Raw genomic sequence first — 15,913 nt, forward strand, 5'->3', positions numbered from 1 at the left:
TGTACCTATTTATCTACTTGCACTTTGACGTGTTTTCGAACAGCTAGGTTGGCAGGAGCAGGGACCGAGCAACAGGAGCTCACCCCGTCGTGGGGATTCGAACCGGCGACCTTCTGATCAGCAAATCCTAGGTTCTGTGGTTTAACCCACAGCGCCAGCAGTGTGCTTAGCATCACAGCCTTAACCTGTCTTTCTGCAATTTGATGCTTTTGTTTGATTCTCAGTGAATAAAACCAAACTATTGTTGCCCTTCTATCTCCTGAACATCTCCAGGACTCGCATAATATTCCTACATGCTAAAGCAGATATGTACCATCGGTCCCAAATCATGCTGGAAACAGTATATGGGTCTGAAGCCCTGTTCTACTTAAGGCATGGCCAGTTCCTGTCCAATCAGAGAAGGAGATACTGTAGTGGTCAACAGGTTGGGCTACAACTGGCAAGACACAGATTCAAATCCCCCACTCACCCATGAAGTTTGGGCCAGTCACTATCTCTTGTCCTAAACTTCCTTGCAGGATTGTTGTGAGGTCATACCATCTTGAGTTGGGTGGGTGATAAGTGCAATTAGTAATAATAATCTTCTGGCACAGCTGAGGGTGATTCATTGTTTAAGGGAAAACTTCAGGCAGATCTGAACTTAGCATCGTGGTCCTAAACATTCTGTACCAGGGCTATGTGTTCTTGCCCATGTGTTAAAAAGAAAATACAGTTCTGATCCCAAGCGACAGAAATTCTGACCCAATTCTTGGTCATATAATTTGTCTACATTATGCCAACTGACCATAAATTTACATTTTCTTGCATATTTCTTTTTTCTTGCATGATTTTGCTACTTAGGATTATTCAGCTGCCTCCTGCCAGTCTTAGGTTAATCAGCCCAGTTTGCATGCTTGGTCACCCTGCTGGGTACACTCTGCTCGTCTTAAAGAATGCTGTGCAGGGCTAAAAGGGGGAGGGACCTTGCGCAGAGCGCATTGTGCACAGAAACCCGTGGCTGTTTGTGGGCTGCTAATGCAGTTCCAATGCCTGTTTGTGGAGGAGGACTGAATCCAGTAGCCTCTCCTTCCTCTTGTTCCCAACAGATGCTCAACTCTGACACAGAGCTGGTACTTTCAAATTGATCTTGGTTACCTACCGTATTTTTCGCTCTAGAAGACACACTTTCCCCCTCCTAAAAAGTAATGGGAAATGTGTGTGCGTCTTATGGAGCGAATGCAGGCGGGAAGCTCTGCTAAGCGCTCCCTTTAAAGAGCCGCTTGGAGCATGTGTGTGGCTCTTCGGGGCTTCCCCGTGAGCCTGGACAGCCAGCGGGATTGCTGCGCTGCGATCCTGCTGGCTGTCCTGGCTTCTGGGATTCAGAATATTTTTTTTCTTGTTTTCCGCTTCCAAAAACTAGGAGCGTCTTTTGGTCTGGTGTGTCTTATAGCGCAAAAATACTGTATAGGGCTGTCTGTTAAGGTCCCAATAGAATCATAGGATTGTAGGGACCATGAAGAGTCATCTAGTCCAACCCCCTGCAGTGCAGGAACAAATACAGTAGCTTAGTCCTTAATTCAATAACCTGTCTGTGTTCAGCTCCATATGGATTATGAGTGTGTACTGTGCACAAAATTTGAATCCGCAATTTAATCTTCCCCTCTTGTATCTGTGAGGATATACCTTTCAGGTAACTTGCTGTAAAAAAAATAAATTAATTAAAAAGTCACTTACTATTCTGTGATTTGTGCTTTGATCAGGAAACATGCTAAAAAAAAATTCACATAAAAATATTGGAACTTGACCATAATAGATATATTTATTTATCACTATAATCCACCACTTTTCTAAGGAGCTTAAGGTGGTGTACAAGGTATACCCCAGACAAATACATGGTTGTAACAACCCTGTGAGGTGGGTTAGGCCAAGACATAGGGACTGACCCAAGAGGGTTTCATGAATGATTCGGATTTTACCTTATCCTACAGTCTTAACCATCATACCACATTGAATTTCAAGTTTCAGTTGACTTTGGTGGAGTTGCAAGCTCCCCAAAATTGTTCGGCCATTTCTGGGACCAAGCAAAGGTGTAGTACCAAGGAATTTGTAGCTCAGCAGTAAAAGAAATATGTGAATGTGGAAGGCCCAGGTTCAGTCCCTGACATTTCTGCTTGGCAAATCATCTCAGGTAGTAGAGCTTCATCAGGCCTTCTGTCAGCCTGATACCTTGAGGACTATGATACCTATGATACCACTTTAAGAGTCCCGGCTTCCCCCAAAGAATGGTTGGAGTTGTAATTTGTTAAGAGACCCCCTATCTCCCTCACAGAGCCCCAATACCCAGAGTTCCCTTCAAAGAGGGATTGCTTCAGATGAGAGAATCAGAAAAATCAGATGAGAGAATCAGAAAAAATGGATGCAGGCAACTAAGTAAGTTCAAACACGTGGACCAGTAAATGTTTCTGTGGCTATTTGTGAGTTTGGAGCTGTGACCGAGAAAACAACCAGCACCAGTTTTCTTTCATTAATCATTGAAGGACAAGTAAAGCAAATGGATGAATGACTGTAGCAAGGCTTGCAGTGTTGTGCTTGAGGAGTTTGAAACGTTGTGTTGCAAAAGTCATCCTGGAGCTCTTGATCCACTCCATAGGCACTACTTGTTGCCTTGGAGACAAATGTAATCAAAGGGCTCTTCCTTCCCACCCATTTCCTCACTCTTTATCATAGATGCTGTTGACTTATGGTTTTCAAATTGTGGTGGAGTATCATGCAAAATGTTGGAAAGGGGTTGGGTTAACCTTCAGTTTGCGAGCAAAACTAAATTACTGTGTCACGAAATGATGCAAGTCTAAAAAGTGTGTCACCAACATGAAATGTTTGGAAAGCTCTGTTTTAGAGAAACCCACGTTGGGTCCTACTAATTACAGCATCCTTTTCTAAGTGCTCACAGACCAACTGTTGAATTATCTGTTCTAGGACCTTTCCTGGTACTGATGTCAACCTGGGTCTTCTTTTTAGCCCTTTTTGAAGATGGGAAAAACATTTGTTCACCTCCAGTCCACAAGGACCTTATCTGTTCCTCAAGAATTCTCAAAGAGACTCCTTTAGTAGTACCCTTGGGTGCAACTCATCAGGCCCTGGAGATTTGAATTCATTTAAAGTAACCAGCTGTTCACTTACTACCTCTTTTTCTGTCTTGGGCTGCAGCTCCCTCCTTGTATAATTTATTCTGTTATCACCAGGTAGAGCACTGCTTTCCTTTTGAGTGAAGACAGAGGCAAAGTAGGTGTTGAGCAGTTCTCTCTTCTCTCTCTCTCTATCTTTCCCCTGCAGAGGACCTACTACTTGCTTGCCTTCCTCTTGATTCAAACATAGCAGAAGAAACCTATTATTATTATTATTATTATTATTATTATTATTATTATTAACCTCTCTTGTGAACCTGAGCTCATTCTGAGCTTTGGCCCACCTGACTTTCTTCCTGCAACTAATGGATACTCATGCATACTCTTCCTTCATGATTTCCCATTCTCTCCCCCCCCATTTCTTATACGTGCTCTTTTTTTAAATTTTGGCTCATCCTCAAGCTCCTTATGCAGCCATCTTTAGATGCTTCAGAGTTTTATTTCTTGTTAGAATTATCTGTCTTTGTGCCTTCAATATTTCACCTTTAAGAAACTCTCTGTTTTCTCATCCTTTCGTTGTTGTTTTGTTGTTTAGTCGTTTAGTCGTGTCCGACTCTTTGTGACCCCATGGACCAGAGCACGCCATCTCATCCTCTTAGTGAACCCCTAATAATTTACTCAGTTGAAAGTGATTAGGATTTTTCTCCATGTAAGTACAGAGACCCAAAAAGGCTGTGAATTAATTTTTCATCTTGTTAGCTTCCTTTTTAAACAAGGGCCTTTCCTACCATTGTAAGGTGCTCCTCACTGAGCTTATTTCTTTTGGAATCTTAGATCCCTTTATCATTAAAACCTTATTGTTCATTTAAATAAAATCTCTCTCTCTCTCTCTCTCTCTCTCTATATATATATATATATATTTAAAATGGCTATACAGTCATACCTTCAGGTTACGAATGGCGCGGGTTGCACGTTTTCGGGTTGTGGACCACGCCAAACTCGGAAGTACTGGAACGGGTTACTTCCGAGTTTTGGTGCATGCGCGGAAGCGCAAAAATGACATCAGGTGCATGCGCAGAAGCGCCAAATCGCGTCACACGCATACGCGGCACTGCGGGTTGCGAACGTGCCTCCTGCACGGATCATGTTCGCAGCCCGAGGTATGACTGTAAGTTGTTTTGCTTTCCCTTTTTAATGTAAGCCTCCTACCTATGTGTATGTATATATGTATGTATGTATGTGTGTGTGTTACTTTAAATTCCTTTAAAATACTTTTTAAATCTGTGCTTTTATTAGTGGTTCTGAGAAGCTTTAATACTGCCTCCTCTCCTGAATATTCCCATCCATAATGGTCATTAGAACAACTTGTAACTAGATGTGAACCCAGGTTCACTTCTTTCCTCCTTCTCAATCCATTTTCCTTTTCTGTCGTGTCTTTTTATTGTAAGCCAGGGGACACAGACTGACTTGACTTTATTGTGTTGTATTGCATTGCACTGCATTGCCTTGTGGTTATTTGTAAGCTGCTTTGGGAGCCTTTTATCAATCCTCCTGACATAGCAAAACCTACCCCAGTTGCCTGCTATATTTCTGTGTTAACTGTCATGCCAAATATTTAATAGACAGGCTGCTGAAGCTGTACAAGAAACCAGGCTACTGTAGCATTCTAGGTGTTTCTCCTCACCAAATCACATCTGTTTCTTCTACCCTGGATGCGTCTTGGAATTTTCACCAGCTATATTCCTTGTATGATATCACAAAAAAGAATGGCTGTAGTATCTCTTACTTGTGAACTTTAAGAAAAACGGCTAAGATTTACTCATTGCTAGTTCACATGGCTATTGAGTGCACAGCCCATCATTTCAGGTTATTCTAGTTTCACTCTAGTTTACTTGTAGTAAAGTGGTGCTCTTTAAGTACTGATTTTGATCATAGGTTTATTAGCGATGCCCTCAGCCATTACCCGTAGTGGAATGCTTGGATGGTTGCCTTGCCAAAGTAAGATAGAGTCATCTGTATGAATTGTAATTGATTTGGGGATGGAAGGGAAACATTCCCTACGCAAACCTTCCTGACTGACCTGATCTGGGAGTCCCTGAAAAGTCGTAATTCCTTCTAATAACAGTGGCACATTCCCAGTAGTGTAATAAATGGGGATAGGATGTGTTGTCCATCCTGGTATTTTTTTGATCAGAGAAGATTAGGGGAATGAGAACAGACCCCGTTGTGCAAGCAAAAGTCCTTACGCTAACAGGAGGCGGACTTCATGGGATACAACCCACTGTGCTTGGTTCCTGAATCAATGTTGTTTCTGCCACTTGAGAGTGCATTTTTTCTGTTAGTGCAAGAACTTCCCCTTGCACAACAGAATTTCCCCTCCCTGCCCTCTTCCACATGTAATTCTGCTCCCAAGTTCTGCTTTCACTGACAAGGACAAGTTGGTTGAATGCCACCCATAATTACCAGTTGCAAGGGAATAGAAGTGGAATCCTCTGAACTTGAAAATAACTAGTAAATTTTGTTTAAGCCTTACCTGTTGCAGGCGAGCTAAACTGATTACAATTCTCTCAGGCTAAAACTGAAATTCTAGATCTCCCAAACAGAAACCTAGGCTTCATATATTCAGATTTATTTTAATTATTACGCTTGGTGTGAACCAGACATAGTAGGTGGAGTTGAGGGATTAAGTTTTTTGTGGTAAGGTGGCACCCATGCTTTCTGGTATTAGGAACACTTAGTTTTTTAAAAAAAGTTGCTTAGGGAGCTTAAGCCCACCTTCCTCCAAGTTTCTTTTACAAGACCTAGAGGAGAATAACAGTTTTAGTTTCTTGTCTGCGAAGCTTATTTATCTTCCAACTTGGCTGTGAAGAATAATTATGATATTTCAATATGTGGTATGTGTGCTGCATTGACAGAGAGGGAGAGATAATTTCCAGAAAACTGCTGAACAGAGCACAGTAGTAGCTATTTTCACAGTTTACATACAATATCAGACTGCCCCAATTCCTTCTAAACATCAAAACTGAAATACAGCTGCACCTAAACTAGCATTTGTAGCAGAAAAATGAGATCTGTTGTTCTTCATAAGCAGGAAGGAATATTCTCGGTTTTCTGAAAAACTTAGAGATACACTTACGTCATTTAAAATGATATTTTTTTTATCCTCCTTTGCAGAGTATTGGGAAAGGGTCTTTATGGTGTATAGACCCAGAATATAGACAAAATCTTATCCAGGCTTTGAAAAAGACCCCCTATCACCCATATTCGCATGTGTTCAGCACCCCTCCAGCGTCTCCTCAGGCATATCAAAGGTAAGAAAACTTGAATATAATTTTAACATGGGCAGTTGCTTTTGTCTTGTCTCAAATACTGGATCAGTCAAGGTCTAGAAATCGGGGAGGGCTGCTAACAACATTATGTAGTCTAGCTTTTACTAGAATGCCTCTGCTTGATGGGCTAGCAAAGGCGATTACTGCGCTTATCACAAATTAGTTGTACTTTAACTGTTGAAAGATCCAAAGTATGCACTCTTGGTATGTAAATTTAGCTCTAGTCAATTGACTTGTGCATATTTGGGATCTTTTAAGGCACAACTAACTGTGATAAGCGATCCCAGGTATGTAATCTCGCTTAACAGCACAGGATGCACCTTAAACCAAAACCCACCTAATTCACTCTTTTTTTGCAAGAAACACAGCAACCTGTTAGCTCTCAGTGGCCCGCTGGAAACTCATTGGTGGCCCAGTGGAGAGAAATTAGACCACAGTCTGTCTTCTGCCCTGCTATAAAGAACTACAGCAACTGCAGAAAGCATGGTAGTTCCCTAAACTTATTGGTACTTAAAAAGGTTGGTTAGAGCCGCAGTATGTCTTACCGGTTTTGGAGGAACCGACCTGTTCATTTGCAGTTTGTCATTGTAAGTTTCCAGTGCTCCTTTGGATGTTTCTGAAAAACATTCTGGCTGCTTGTGCTCAGGGCCATAGCTGGAGTTTTAAAAGGGAAAGGAAACCGGCTGGGTTTTCCTCTTTGCTTGCATGAATAGATGTTTACCTCTTTGGAAGCAGGTCGCTGGTGCTTTTTGTCCTCCTAGCTCCCTACTTGGTAGATCGCTTTGTCAAGGCAGCTATATAAACTTTTGCTTCTAGGTAACAGGAAGCTTCCCTTGCTGTTGTGGTTACCTGCTCTGTGAGGCGAGTGTGTCTGTTCATGGTTATGCCTAGTTGCCATAGCTCACTCCTGTTCATCTTGTAAAAAAGGTGAACCAGGACTGGTGACTTTGAAATGTCATTGGAGGGGGAAAATGGAAGTACTACTTGAACAGTGATTGTTTGTTTCTTGTTTGTCCTACTCAGGGGAAAGTATGAGATAATTACGGGGTATCAAACCGCCTGCTTTTCATAACAACCATTCGGGAAACGAATTATTTGTTTCTAGAAACGGAGGATCAAATCACATCTGCACGTAGCACAACAATAGGCAAATTTATAAATAATAATAATAATTTAGAAACTTGTGTAACCTGTTGCACAAATTAGATCTAAGCTACACCCACCCACCTGCCTGGCTGCAGATATATATGTTAAAAGCCGATAAGGAATTTTAAATGTGTATTTAGATGGGGATTTTGGGGGTGGTGCAATACTTTTCTGCCCCCCTCCACTCAAGTTATATCACTTCTTCCCTGCTTTTTAGAAGCCAGCAACATGCAAAGTAATTTCGTTTTGGTAACGTTAATGAGGTTCTCGTGCATCTGTGTTGATCCGCGCGTTCCGTCACATGACCCAGACAATCAATCTTCAGGCAGAGATTGGGAGGAACAGCTGGGCTTTTGCAGGAGACGGCTGTATGTCTGCCCTTGCTAGGCGATTAGCGTGATGGTAACCATAGCGACTAGAACGTCTCCATAGCAACGCATAGCTGAGACAGGTGCAGTTGCATCACAAGGCTGTTGCCTGGCAAAAGGACAGGCCATTAGTACTAAGATATACGCTGTTGCCTTGGTAACGGATAACCCTACATAGCAACTACAGTGGACTTGCAGCATTTTTACCCTCCTGATTAAAGAAAATAATAATAATAAGAGACACTCTACCAGGTTGTTGTTGTTGTTGTTGTTTTAATCTATGATCAGCAGCACCGGGAGCTCTCACTGCCAGGTTGTCTGTTGCTAAAAGGTGTACTGAATGTGAGATTGAGCACTGATGACAGAAGGAGGTGAAGAGCTGCGCCTAAGGAATTGATACTAGCTGTAGCAAGTTGAATATTGGGGGTTAAGGCTGCCATCTCATGTTTGCCACCACTGAACTTAATGAGGTTTATGCCTTGGTAGAAATTATTAGTTGAGACGCGGGTGGCGCTATGGGTTAAACCACAGAGCCTAGGACTTGCCGATCAGAAGGTTGGCAGTTCGAATCCCCGCGACGGGGTGAGCTCCCGTTGCTCGGTCCCTGCTCCTGCCAACCTAGCAGTTCAAAAGCACGTCAATGTGCAAGTAGATAAATAGGTACCGCTCTGGTGGGAAGGTAAACGGCGTTTCCGTGCGCTGCTCTGGTTCGCCAGAAGCGGCTTGGTCATGCTGGCCACATGACCGGGAAGCTGTACGCCAGCTCCCTCAGCCAATAAAGTGAGATGAGTGCCACAACCCCAGAGTCGGTCACAACTGGACCTAATAATGGTCAGGGGTCCCTTTACCTTCACCTAGACGTTATTAGTAGCAGCAGCAATAGTGAGATCAAGCATTTTTGCCCTGCTCTTTTGTAAAATGTTTCCAGAGTTCTATAGGCAGGTTTGCGCTCAGGCTTACATTCTAAAATACATGACATACAAGGGGAAAGGGATGGAGAGGGAGGAGGAAAAAGGCAAGTTAGGGCACTAGTTCTTATGACGACCACCTGGGAAGGAAACAGTTTAGGGCAGGGGTTTTCAACCTTTTTGAATCCATGGCTCCCTAGACCAACTTACATTATTTCTGCGGCAACCCTGTGAGGCTCAGGAGCCCAGTTATGTCCCCCCCCCTTGCCCTTTTCCAAACACCTTCCCTTGTGGAGTGTTCCCTCAGCCTCCTCTCCTCTCTTTGGGAGTCCTCTGGGCAGTCAGAGCTACCGCTCCTGGTCTCTGAGCTGCCCCCCCTACCCCAAAGAGAGGGGCCTCCTCACACTGCCCCATAGGGGCCTGGGAAGCACCCCCTGGCCAGCCCCAGAGGCACCATTCGCCTGGGGAACTTGTAGCCAGGGCTGCTGCAACAAACAGCTGTGCAAGCCTTTGGGAGGCAGAGACGCAAGAGGGTATCAGAGGAGGGAGGGAAGGAAAGAGAGACAGAGGCCAGTGTTGCCCACAGCACACCCTGACCATCATTCGAGGGACCCAGGGTGCCAGGGCACACTGGTTGAAAACCTCTGGTTTAGGGAGCCTGAGGGTGGAATGGCTGCAGCTAGGTGATACAGTGGTACCTCAGGTTACGGACTTAATTCGTTCCGGAGGTCCGTTCTTAACCTGAAACTGTTCTTAACCTGAAGCACCACTTTAGCTAATGGGGCCTCCTGCTGCTGCCGTGCCACCGGAGCACGATTTCTGTTCTCATCCTGAAGCAAAGTTCTGTAACCTGAAGCGTATGCAACCCGAGGTACCACTGTAGTTGGAGGGGGGGACCCAAAGGCAACTGGTATCAGCAGAGGCAATGGAATAGCGCTGGTTCCCATCTCTACTCTGTCTTGCAGCCTGATGGAGATGTACAGTGGTACCTCGGGTTACAGACGCTTCAGGTTACATACGCTTCAGGTTACAGACTCCGCTAACCCAGAAATATTACCTCGGGTTAAGAACTTTGCTTCAGGATGAGAACAGAAATCGTGCTCTGGCGGCGCGGTGGCAGCAGGAGGCCCCATTAGCTAAAGTGGCCCTTCAGGTTAAGAACAGTTTCAGGTTAAGAATGGACCTCCAGAACGAATTAAGTACTTAACCTGAGATACCACTGTATATGGGTTTGTTTACCCTGGCATATATAAGATTGTGTTGTTAATATCTGCTTTATCCTCTCAAACGTGCCCCCCCCCCAATAAATTCCACAATAGTCTCTTTGATGTTTGTGTTTTTTTCCTGTATCCCTCCCTGAATTAGTCACCAATCTGCTCTGGCCCAAAGTAACTAAATGTTTTGTAGCCTGACCTTATAGAGCCACAACAGTACAAGCCAAGCCTTACGCTGCAGCAGAACAACAGCAGCAATATCTTATCTCTGCCATGCATAGCTCGACCCTAAGTGGCACTCACAGTTTGGGAGGGCAGGAGAGAACTGTCAGGGGCAGAGGCATTTAAGAGGGTGCATGAATGGGTCCGAATTTTATCCACACCAACTCGGCACATGAAGCTGCTGCAGGGCTTGGCTATGGTGTCATTTACTGGCATAGTAGTTGTTTGTTTAGAACAGGCATCCCCAACCTGTGGCCCTCCAGATGTTTTGGCCTACAACTCCCATGATCCCTAGCTAACAGGACCAGTGGTCAGGGATGATGGGAATTGTAGTCCAAAACATCTGGAGGGCCGAAGGTTGGGGATGCCTAGTTTAGAACTAGTTGACTACAGTGATTAAGAACCCGATGAGATGGTAAGATCCCAGCTCCCTTATGGGAAGGGCTCCTGGTGATCCTGGTTATAACAAAATCTTGTCCCTGTGATTTTATTGATGTGCTTTTGTTATTTGTAAATCGCCGTGGAATAATTTGTAATCAATTAACATTCCCTCTACCACCTCATTTGTTGCCAAGGCTTTTTTTCAGCCAGAACTCAGTTCCGGCACCTCTCAGGTGGGAGCCATTGCCATTCTAAGAGAACAAGGGAGGTGTTCATGGAGAGTTCTGCCCCCTCTTTTTCTAGAAAAATAGCATTGGTTGCCAATGTTATATAGATAACTGGACCACATAATTTCAACAGTGCCCTTCTATGGAGGCGTTTGCAGAGCTTGTGTTAAGATCGGGATGGGAATTTTGTTAGAATAAAGTTATAAACTGAAACAAAAAAGTAGTCAGTCCCTGGCCCCTTACGGGCCTGCTTCCATGGATAGAAGGTGCTTTTGGAGCCCTCCATTAATGGAAGAGATGGTGGTTTTGACTAATTTCCCCCCTTTCCACCAGTGTTAGAAACTGGGATAGAAAAGCTAGGAGCCAATTGCCTCCTGGGACCTGGGTTGTGGGCGACAAAACAGTGTGTCTAGTTGCCATTGGGAGGTGGAGTTTGGCAACACTTTCTATTTATTACTTTGATATTACGCAATTCACATAAGTGACACAGTATCACAGTTTTAACAGAAGTTGTTAATACATGTTTAATTTGGAGTTTACAGTAAAAAATATTGGTACTGTACTTCAGTTTTCAAAACACTCTACCCTTTATTGTTAAACTCCTTAACGTATTAATTGTCCTTAACATATACTTCAAGGCTTCAAATCACATACATTCCAGTAATCCTTGAGTGTCAGCCAGGCGCAAAAAAATCGCACCCAGACTTTTTTAGGTGCTCGCAAATGGAGAATCTTTAGGCGCAAAAAGCATCTGGCGCCCTGCTAATTTCTAACCCTGCTTTCCACACCCTTGCTGTTCTGGATTTTTTTTCTTTCTTCATGATGGGTGGGGGAGAACGCCTTTGTAGAGGTTACCCTAAGCTCCTTGGAGGAAGGGCGGAATAAAAATGCAATAAAAGTATGTACAGCGCCCCCACCCCACCCCTGCGACCGCAATCCCTCATGCTTGGGTTGGGTTACAGTCTAAAACATTTATTGGGAGGAAGGAGTCTGAATAATGTTTCCAAAAGTGCCTCTGACAATTTGGGACCAGGTTACCGAAAGGTCATCTGCCCCCTGTATAGACCTGTAAGACCACTTAGATTATCTGGGGAAAATTCTGTTCATGGCATTGCACCCCACTGAATGCCATACAGCGGGGACCCCAAACCAGGTGTTTTCTGTTATTGTCCCTGTGTTATGGAATGCCCTACCCTCTGCCATATGTGAAGCAACAACCATCAGTTGCATCAGACATCTTGTAAAGACTTCTTTTTTAGCCCAGACTTTCCCTCACCCGTAAGGTCAGACTCTATTTTATGCGTTTGAATCCCCTGAATGCATATTTTATTTGTTTTTAATATGCTTTTATGCTGTTGCTAATTGGTCTTGGGTTGAATTTTTGTTTTAATAGTTTTGTTTTTAAATGCACACCACATAAGAAAATTTACAAACACCAAGCAGTTTACAAATGCTTTTAACTAAACTAAGTCAGTTATTGGGAGAAGCACCTCTGGGAGTCGTTGCAGCCTGGCCCCTTAATTTTCCATGTGAAATCAGATTGAAGAGGAGGTTTCTGAAGGACAATTCATTTTTAGGCTTTATAGGAACTGCCGTCTGCTATACCTGTCTTGGCAACTTCTCAGCTTTTTTATTTGAATGCTGTGAACTGTCCTTGGGGTGTACTTGAAGGCTGCTCAGAAACATCACCAGGTGCCAAATTCTGCCTGCAGTGAATACACTAATTATTTATGTATGTGTTTATTTCAGGTGCTTATATTCCACTTTTCGTCACGCGGTGACCAAAGCAGTTTCCAATTTATTAAGCCAGAACACCGTAATTTGAAAATTTAAAAAATGCTACTAAAATCATCAACAATTTAATTTATAATAAAAATAACTATTGCAGAACAACCCCTCCCCCTCAACTCAGAGCAATCCAAATCTTACTTCAGACCAGCACTGAAGGAATTTCAGTGGCTGATGCCCAAACTCAACTTGAGGAAGTGCATTTGACCTTCTCAAAGCCCTAACAAGCTTAGATTGGGCAGATTTTTGAGCTTATCTACTCCCATGTGAACCTCCTGGTGATCTTCTGGTGATGCTTTGTTAGTTGTTCCATGTCCCACCTCCTCCATGGATTTGGCCAATAGCGTCCTTGCACGAAGTTTTCAAGAAAAAGGATGGGGTATGAGTCGAAATAACTGGTCACTGGAGAACAACAGCAGCTGGTTTGCCGTTGTGGGAAATGGAATGTCATACTCAACAAGGCAGCTGTGGGGAACGTTTGGCCCTCCAGATGTTGCCAAACTACAATTCCCATTGGCCATGCTTGCGTAGCTGATACAGGTTGTAGTACAGCAACATCTGGAAGGTCAGAGGTTCCTCACACCCACAGTAGGCCTCTTATCCACCAGGAATCTTAGATCATTTCAACCAACAGCTGGAGTGACCTTGAGTGGAGTTAACGGTAGAAACGAGAGCTCATGCTTTGCACATGTAAGTTTCTAGGTTCAGTCCGTGACATCCACAATTAAAAAGGATCTTAGGAACATGGGAAGCTTGTCAGTGCCTTGTACTGAATCTGACCATTGGGCTGCCTTTCCTACCCTTACCTGGAGATGCCACAGAGTTAACCCAGGACCGTTTCCGTGCAAAACATCTGCTCTACCATTAAGCTGTAGGTTCTGCTATAACCTGGAAGAGTCGCTGCCAGTCAGGCTTGCTGTTGCTAAATTGGCCAGTGGCCTGACTTTGTGTTAAGCCAGCTCCTTATTTGAATCATGCCATTCTTTAATAATAATAATAATGATGATGATGATGATGATGATGATAATAATAATTTGTTATTTGTACCCCACCCATCTGGCTGGGTTTCCGCAGCCACTCTGGGCGGCTTCCAACAAAGATTAAAAATACATTAAAATGTCACACATTAAAAATTTCCAATGAGTTTAAAACCGTTGGAACTGGGTTTCCTTCAGGCTTGGGTTTCATTAGTATTTCCTCCCTCCCTCCCTCCGTAACTGATCCAACCGCCTCAGAGGAGTCTGGAAGGGTCTGAGTTAGAATTGATTAACGGATCTGATACTCTCTCATCAACAAGCTATAGGAGTGGCTTTCTCAGCACTGAAAGTAACTTTCCCACTTTAGATGGTTAAATTAACAAAGCATGGAAGATAGCATTAAACCCAGGGGCTGTGGGTGTTAGCCCCGCCCTGCTCTCATTAGATCTTGTACTCCTTTTCTGCGCTGCTTAGAATTTAGGGTCGTGAACCTAGACCTATATCTTGCTGTTTGTTTGTTTTATCGTCCCTCTGAATATTCAGTTTCTACCTTCCCCTTCTTTTCTGTCTGTTTGCCAGAGGTGGGGAACCAGAGACCAAACGCCGGCCTTCAGTACTCTCCTCAGGCCACACACCCCTCCCCAACCACACCTCAAACTAGCCATGTTTCATACCTTTCTTGCATGTCTTTGCCTGGCTAGAATGTGCCCTTAAACTTTGGATAATGATTTTTGCTGACCGGCTGGAGGATGGAAATGGGTGTGTGAGTGTGTGCAGAAACTTGGCTTCTGGACAAAATGTACATTCATAGCTCTGCCGGCTCCGGCCTCTGGTCCCACACACCACTCGCATGTGGCCCCCTTACAAGTTGCTCAGAAAGGAGTGTGTCTGAAAACAGGCTCCCTGCTCCCTGCTACTCATTTAAGTAGCTGCATCATGTATCCTAGAAAATAGACCAGGCATAGGCAAGCTCGGCCCTCCAGATGTTTTGGGACTACAATTTCCATCCCTGACCACTGGTCCTGTTAAATAGGGATGATGAGAGTTGTAGTCCCAAAACATCTGGAAGGCCGAGTTTGCCTATGCCTGAAACAGACTCTAGTTCACACAAGTTTATGCCAGTGAAAATGCAACAGCTTTTAAGATGCTACAGGCAGTCTTACTATAAGAAGGCACAATTCGTTTCTTTTGAAACATTTCTATCCTGAATTTTCCTTAACTGGCCATAAAAAGAATAAATTACGAAAGGTGTTAAAAATAAAATTGTCATACTTTCCCTTCCCTCGTTTGGAAAACTCGAGCAGTCCTTGGCATTTTAAGCAATTTCTAGTTAAGATTCTGGGATATTGGATTACCTCCTGATTGGTAAAGCACTTCATTTCTCGTTTACTGAAATTGCTAATGCTAGTGCCGTTGCACAAAGGGGCTTCTGGGAAGCTGTTAAAAGACGCAATTTGACGCTGAAATAATTTCACCAAATGCTGGCTGTCAGTTCTTCAATAATGGACGTGCTTATCTATATAACTTTGTGTGTATATAGGAGAAACATTCAGCTTGTCCAAATTGTCTTGTGCTGGAAACTTGTATAACTAGTTTTCAGAAACAATTAGTGTCTCCAAAGGAGGAGCAGGCTCCCATTTGCCAGTCAGCGTTTTGTAAGAAGTTGCAAAGTGAAATTGTGGTTTTAGGTGTGCAGATGCTATCTTCAAAGGAAAGTTGCATGGCAGCATTCCATCGCCTCCCCCAAAGCTCCGAAAGACCGACACCTTTGGCTCCATAGCTCAGTGACTGAAATTAATAAACTACACGCGGAATAACTTTTAATTCCCCCAATATTAAGATGCCTCTAGGGGGCTGGATTAACGGAAGGAATTACAAGGTTTATACAGCTCTGCTGGCAGGATCCCGTGGAGGCAAATTGACCCACTGTTTGTGTCTTTCAAACCTCTCAGAGAAACAAATATTGAAGTTTGTCGCCAACTGTTCCAGAGCTCATTCTGCTGAATACTTAGCTGCCATGCATTGTTTTCTATTATAGTTCTCTGCGACATTTTGGAGCAGCGACAGCATCAGAACACAGGACTCTGCCACATGCTAGATGCTATTGAACACTATAGCTCTGCTCATGCAACAGACATCTCTGTATCCTCTCCCTCTTTGTCCCTTCCAGTGCCTCACATACCCTTAAAATCAGTTCCATAGGGCTGCAGGATCCTTCAGAGCAGATTTGAGGGCGTGTGGGAAAAGAG

The 15,913-nt window shown here is 43.7% G+C and overlaps 1 protein-coding gene and 1 pseudogene across 8 annotated transcripts in view; one reads left to right on the forward strand and one right to left on the reverse strand.

Moving 5' to 3' along the window:
* LOC309344327 (lysosomal enzyme trafficking factor pseudogene) overlaps window positions 1–7,221 on the reverse strand; it is a 31,997-nt pseudogene extending 24,776 nt beyond the window's left edge. The window contains exon 1 of the transcript XR_014161652.1: window positions 6,979–7,221. The product of XR_014161652.1 is annotated as a lysosomal enzyme trafficking factor pseudogene (transcript). The remainder of the gene's footprint in view (window positions 1–6,978) is intronic.
* FOXN3 (forkhead box N3) overlaps window positions 1–15,913 on the forward strand; it is a 195,214-nt gene that overhangs the window by 84,684 nt on the left and 94,617 nt on the right. For all 7 annotated transcript variants that reach the window (XM_081862924.1, XM_081862922.1, XM_081862923.1 and 4 more), the window contains exon 3: window positions 6,279–6,415. In XM_081862924.1, the coding sequence (XP_081719050.1) occupies window positions 6,279–6,415 (137 nt within the window). The remainder of the gene's footprint in view (window positions 1–6,278; window positions 6,416–15,913) is intronic.

This window comes from Podarcis erhardii (assembly GCF_964252035.2).
Source record: "Podarcis erhardii genome assembly, chromosome: 1".
NCBI classification, from domain to species: Eukaryota; Metazoa; Chordata; class Lepidosauria; order Squamata; family Lacertidae; genus Podarcis; species Podarcis erhardii.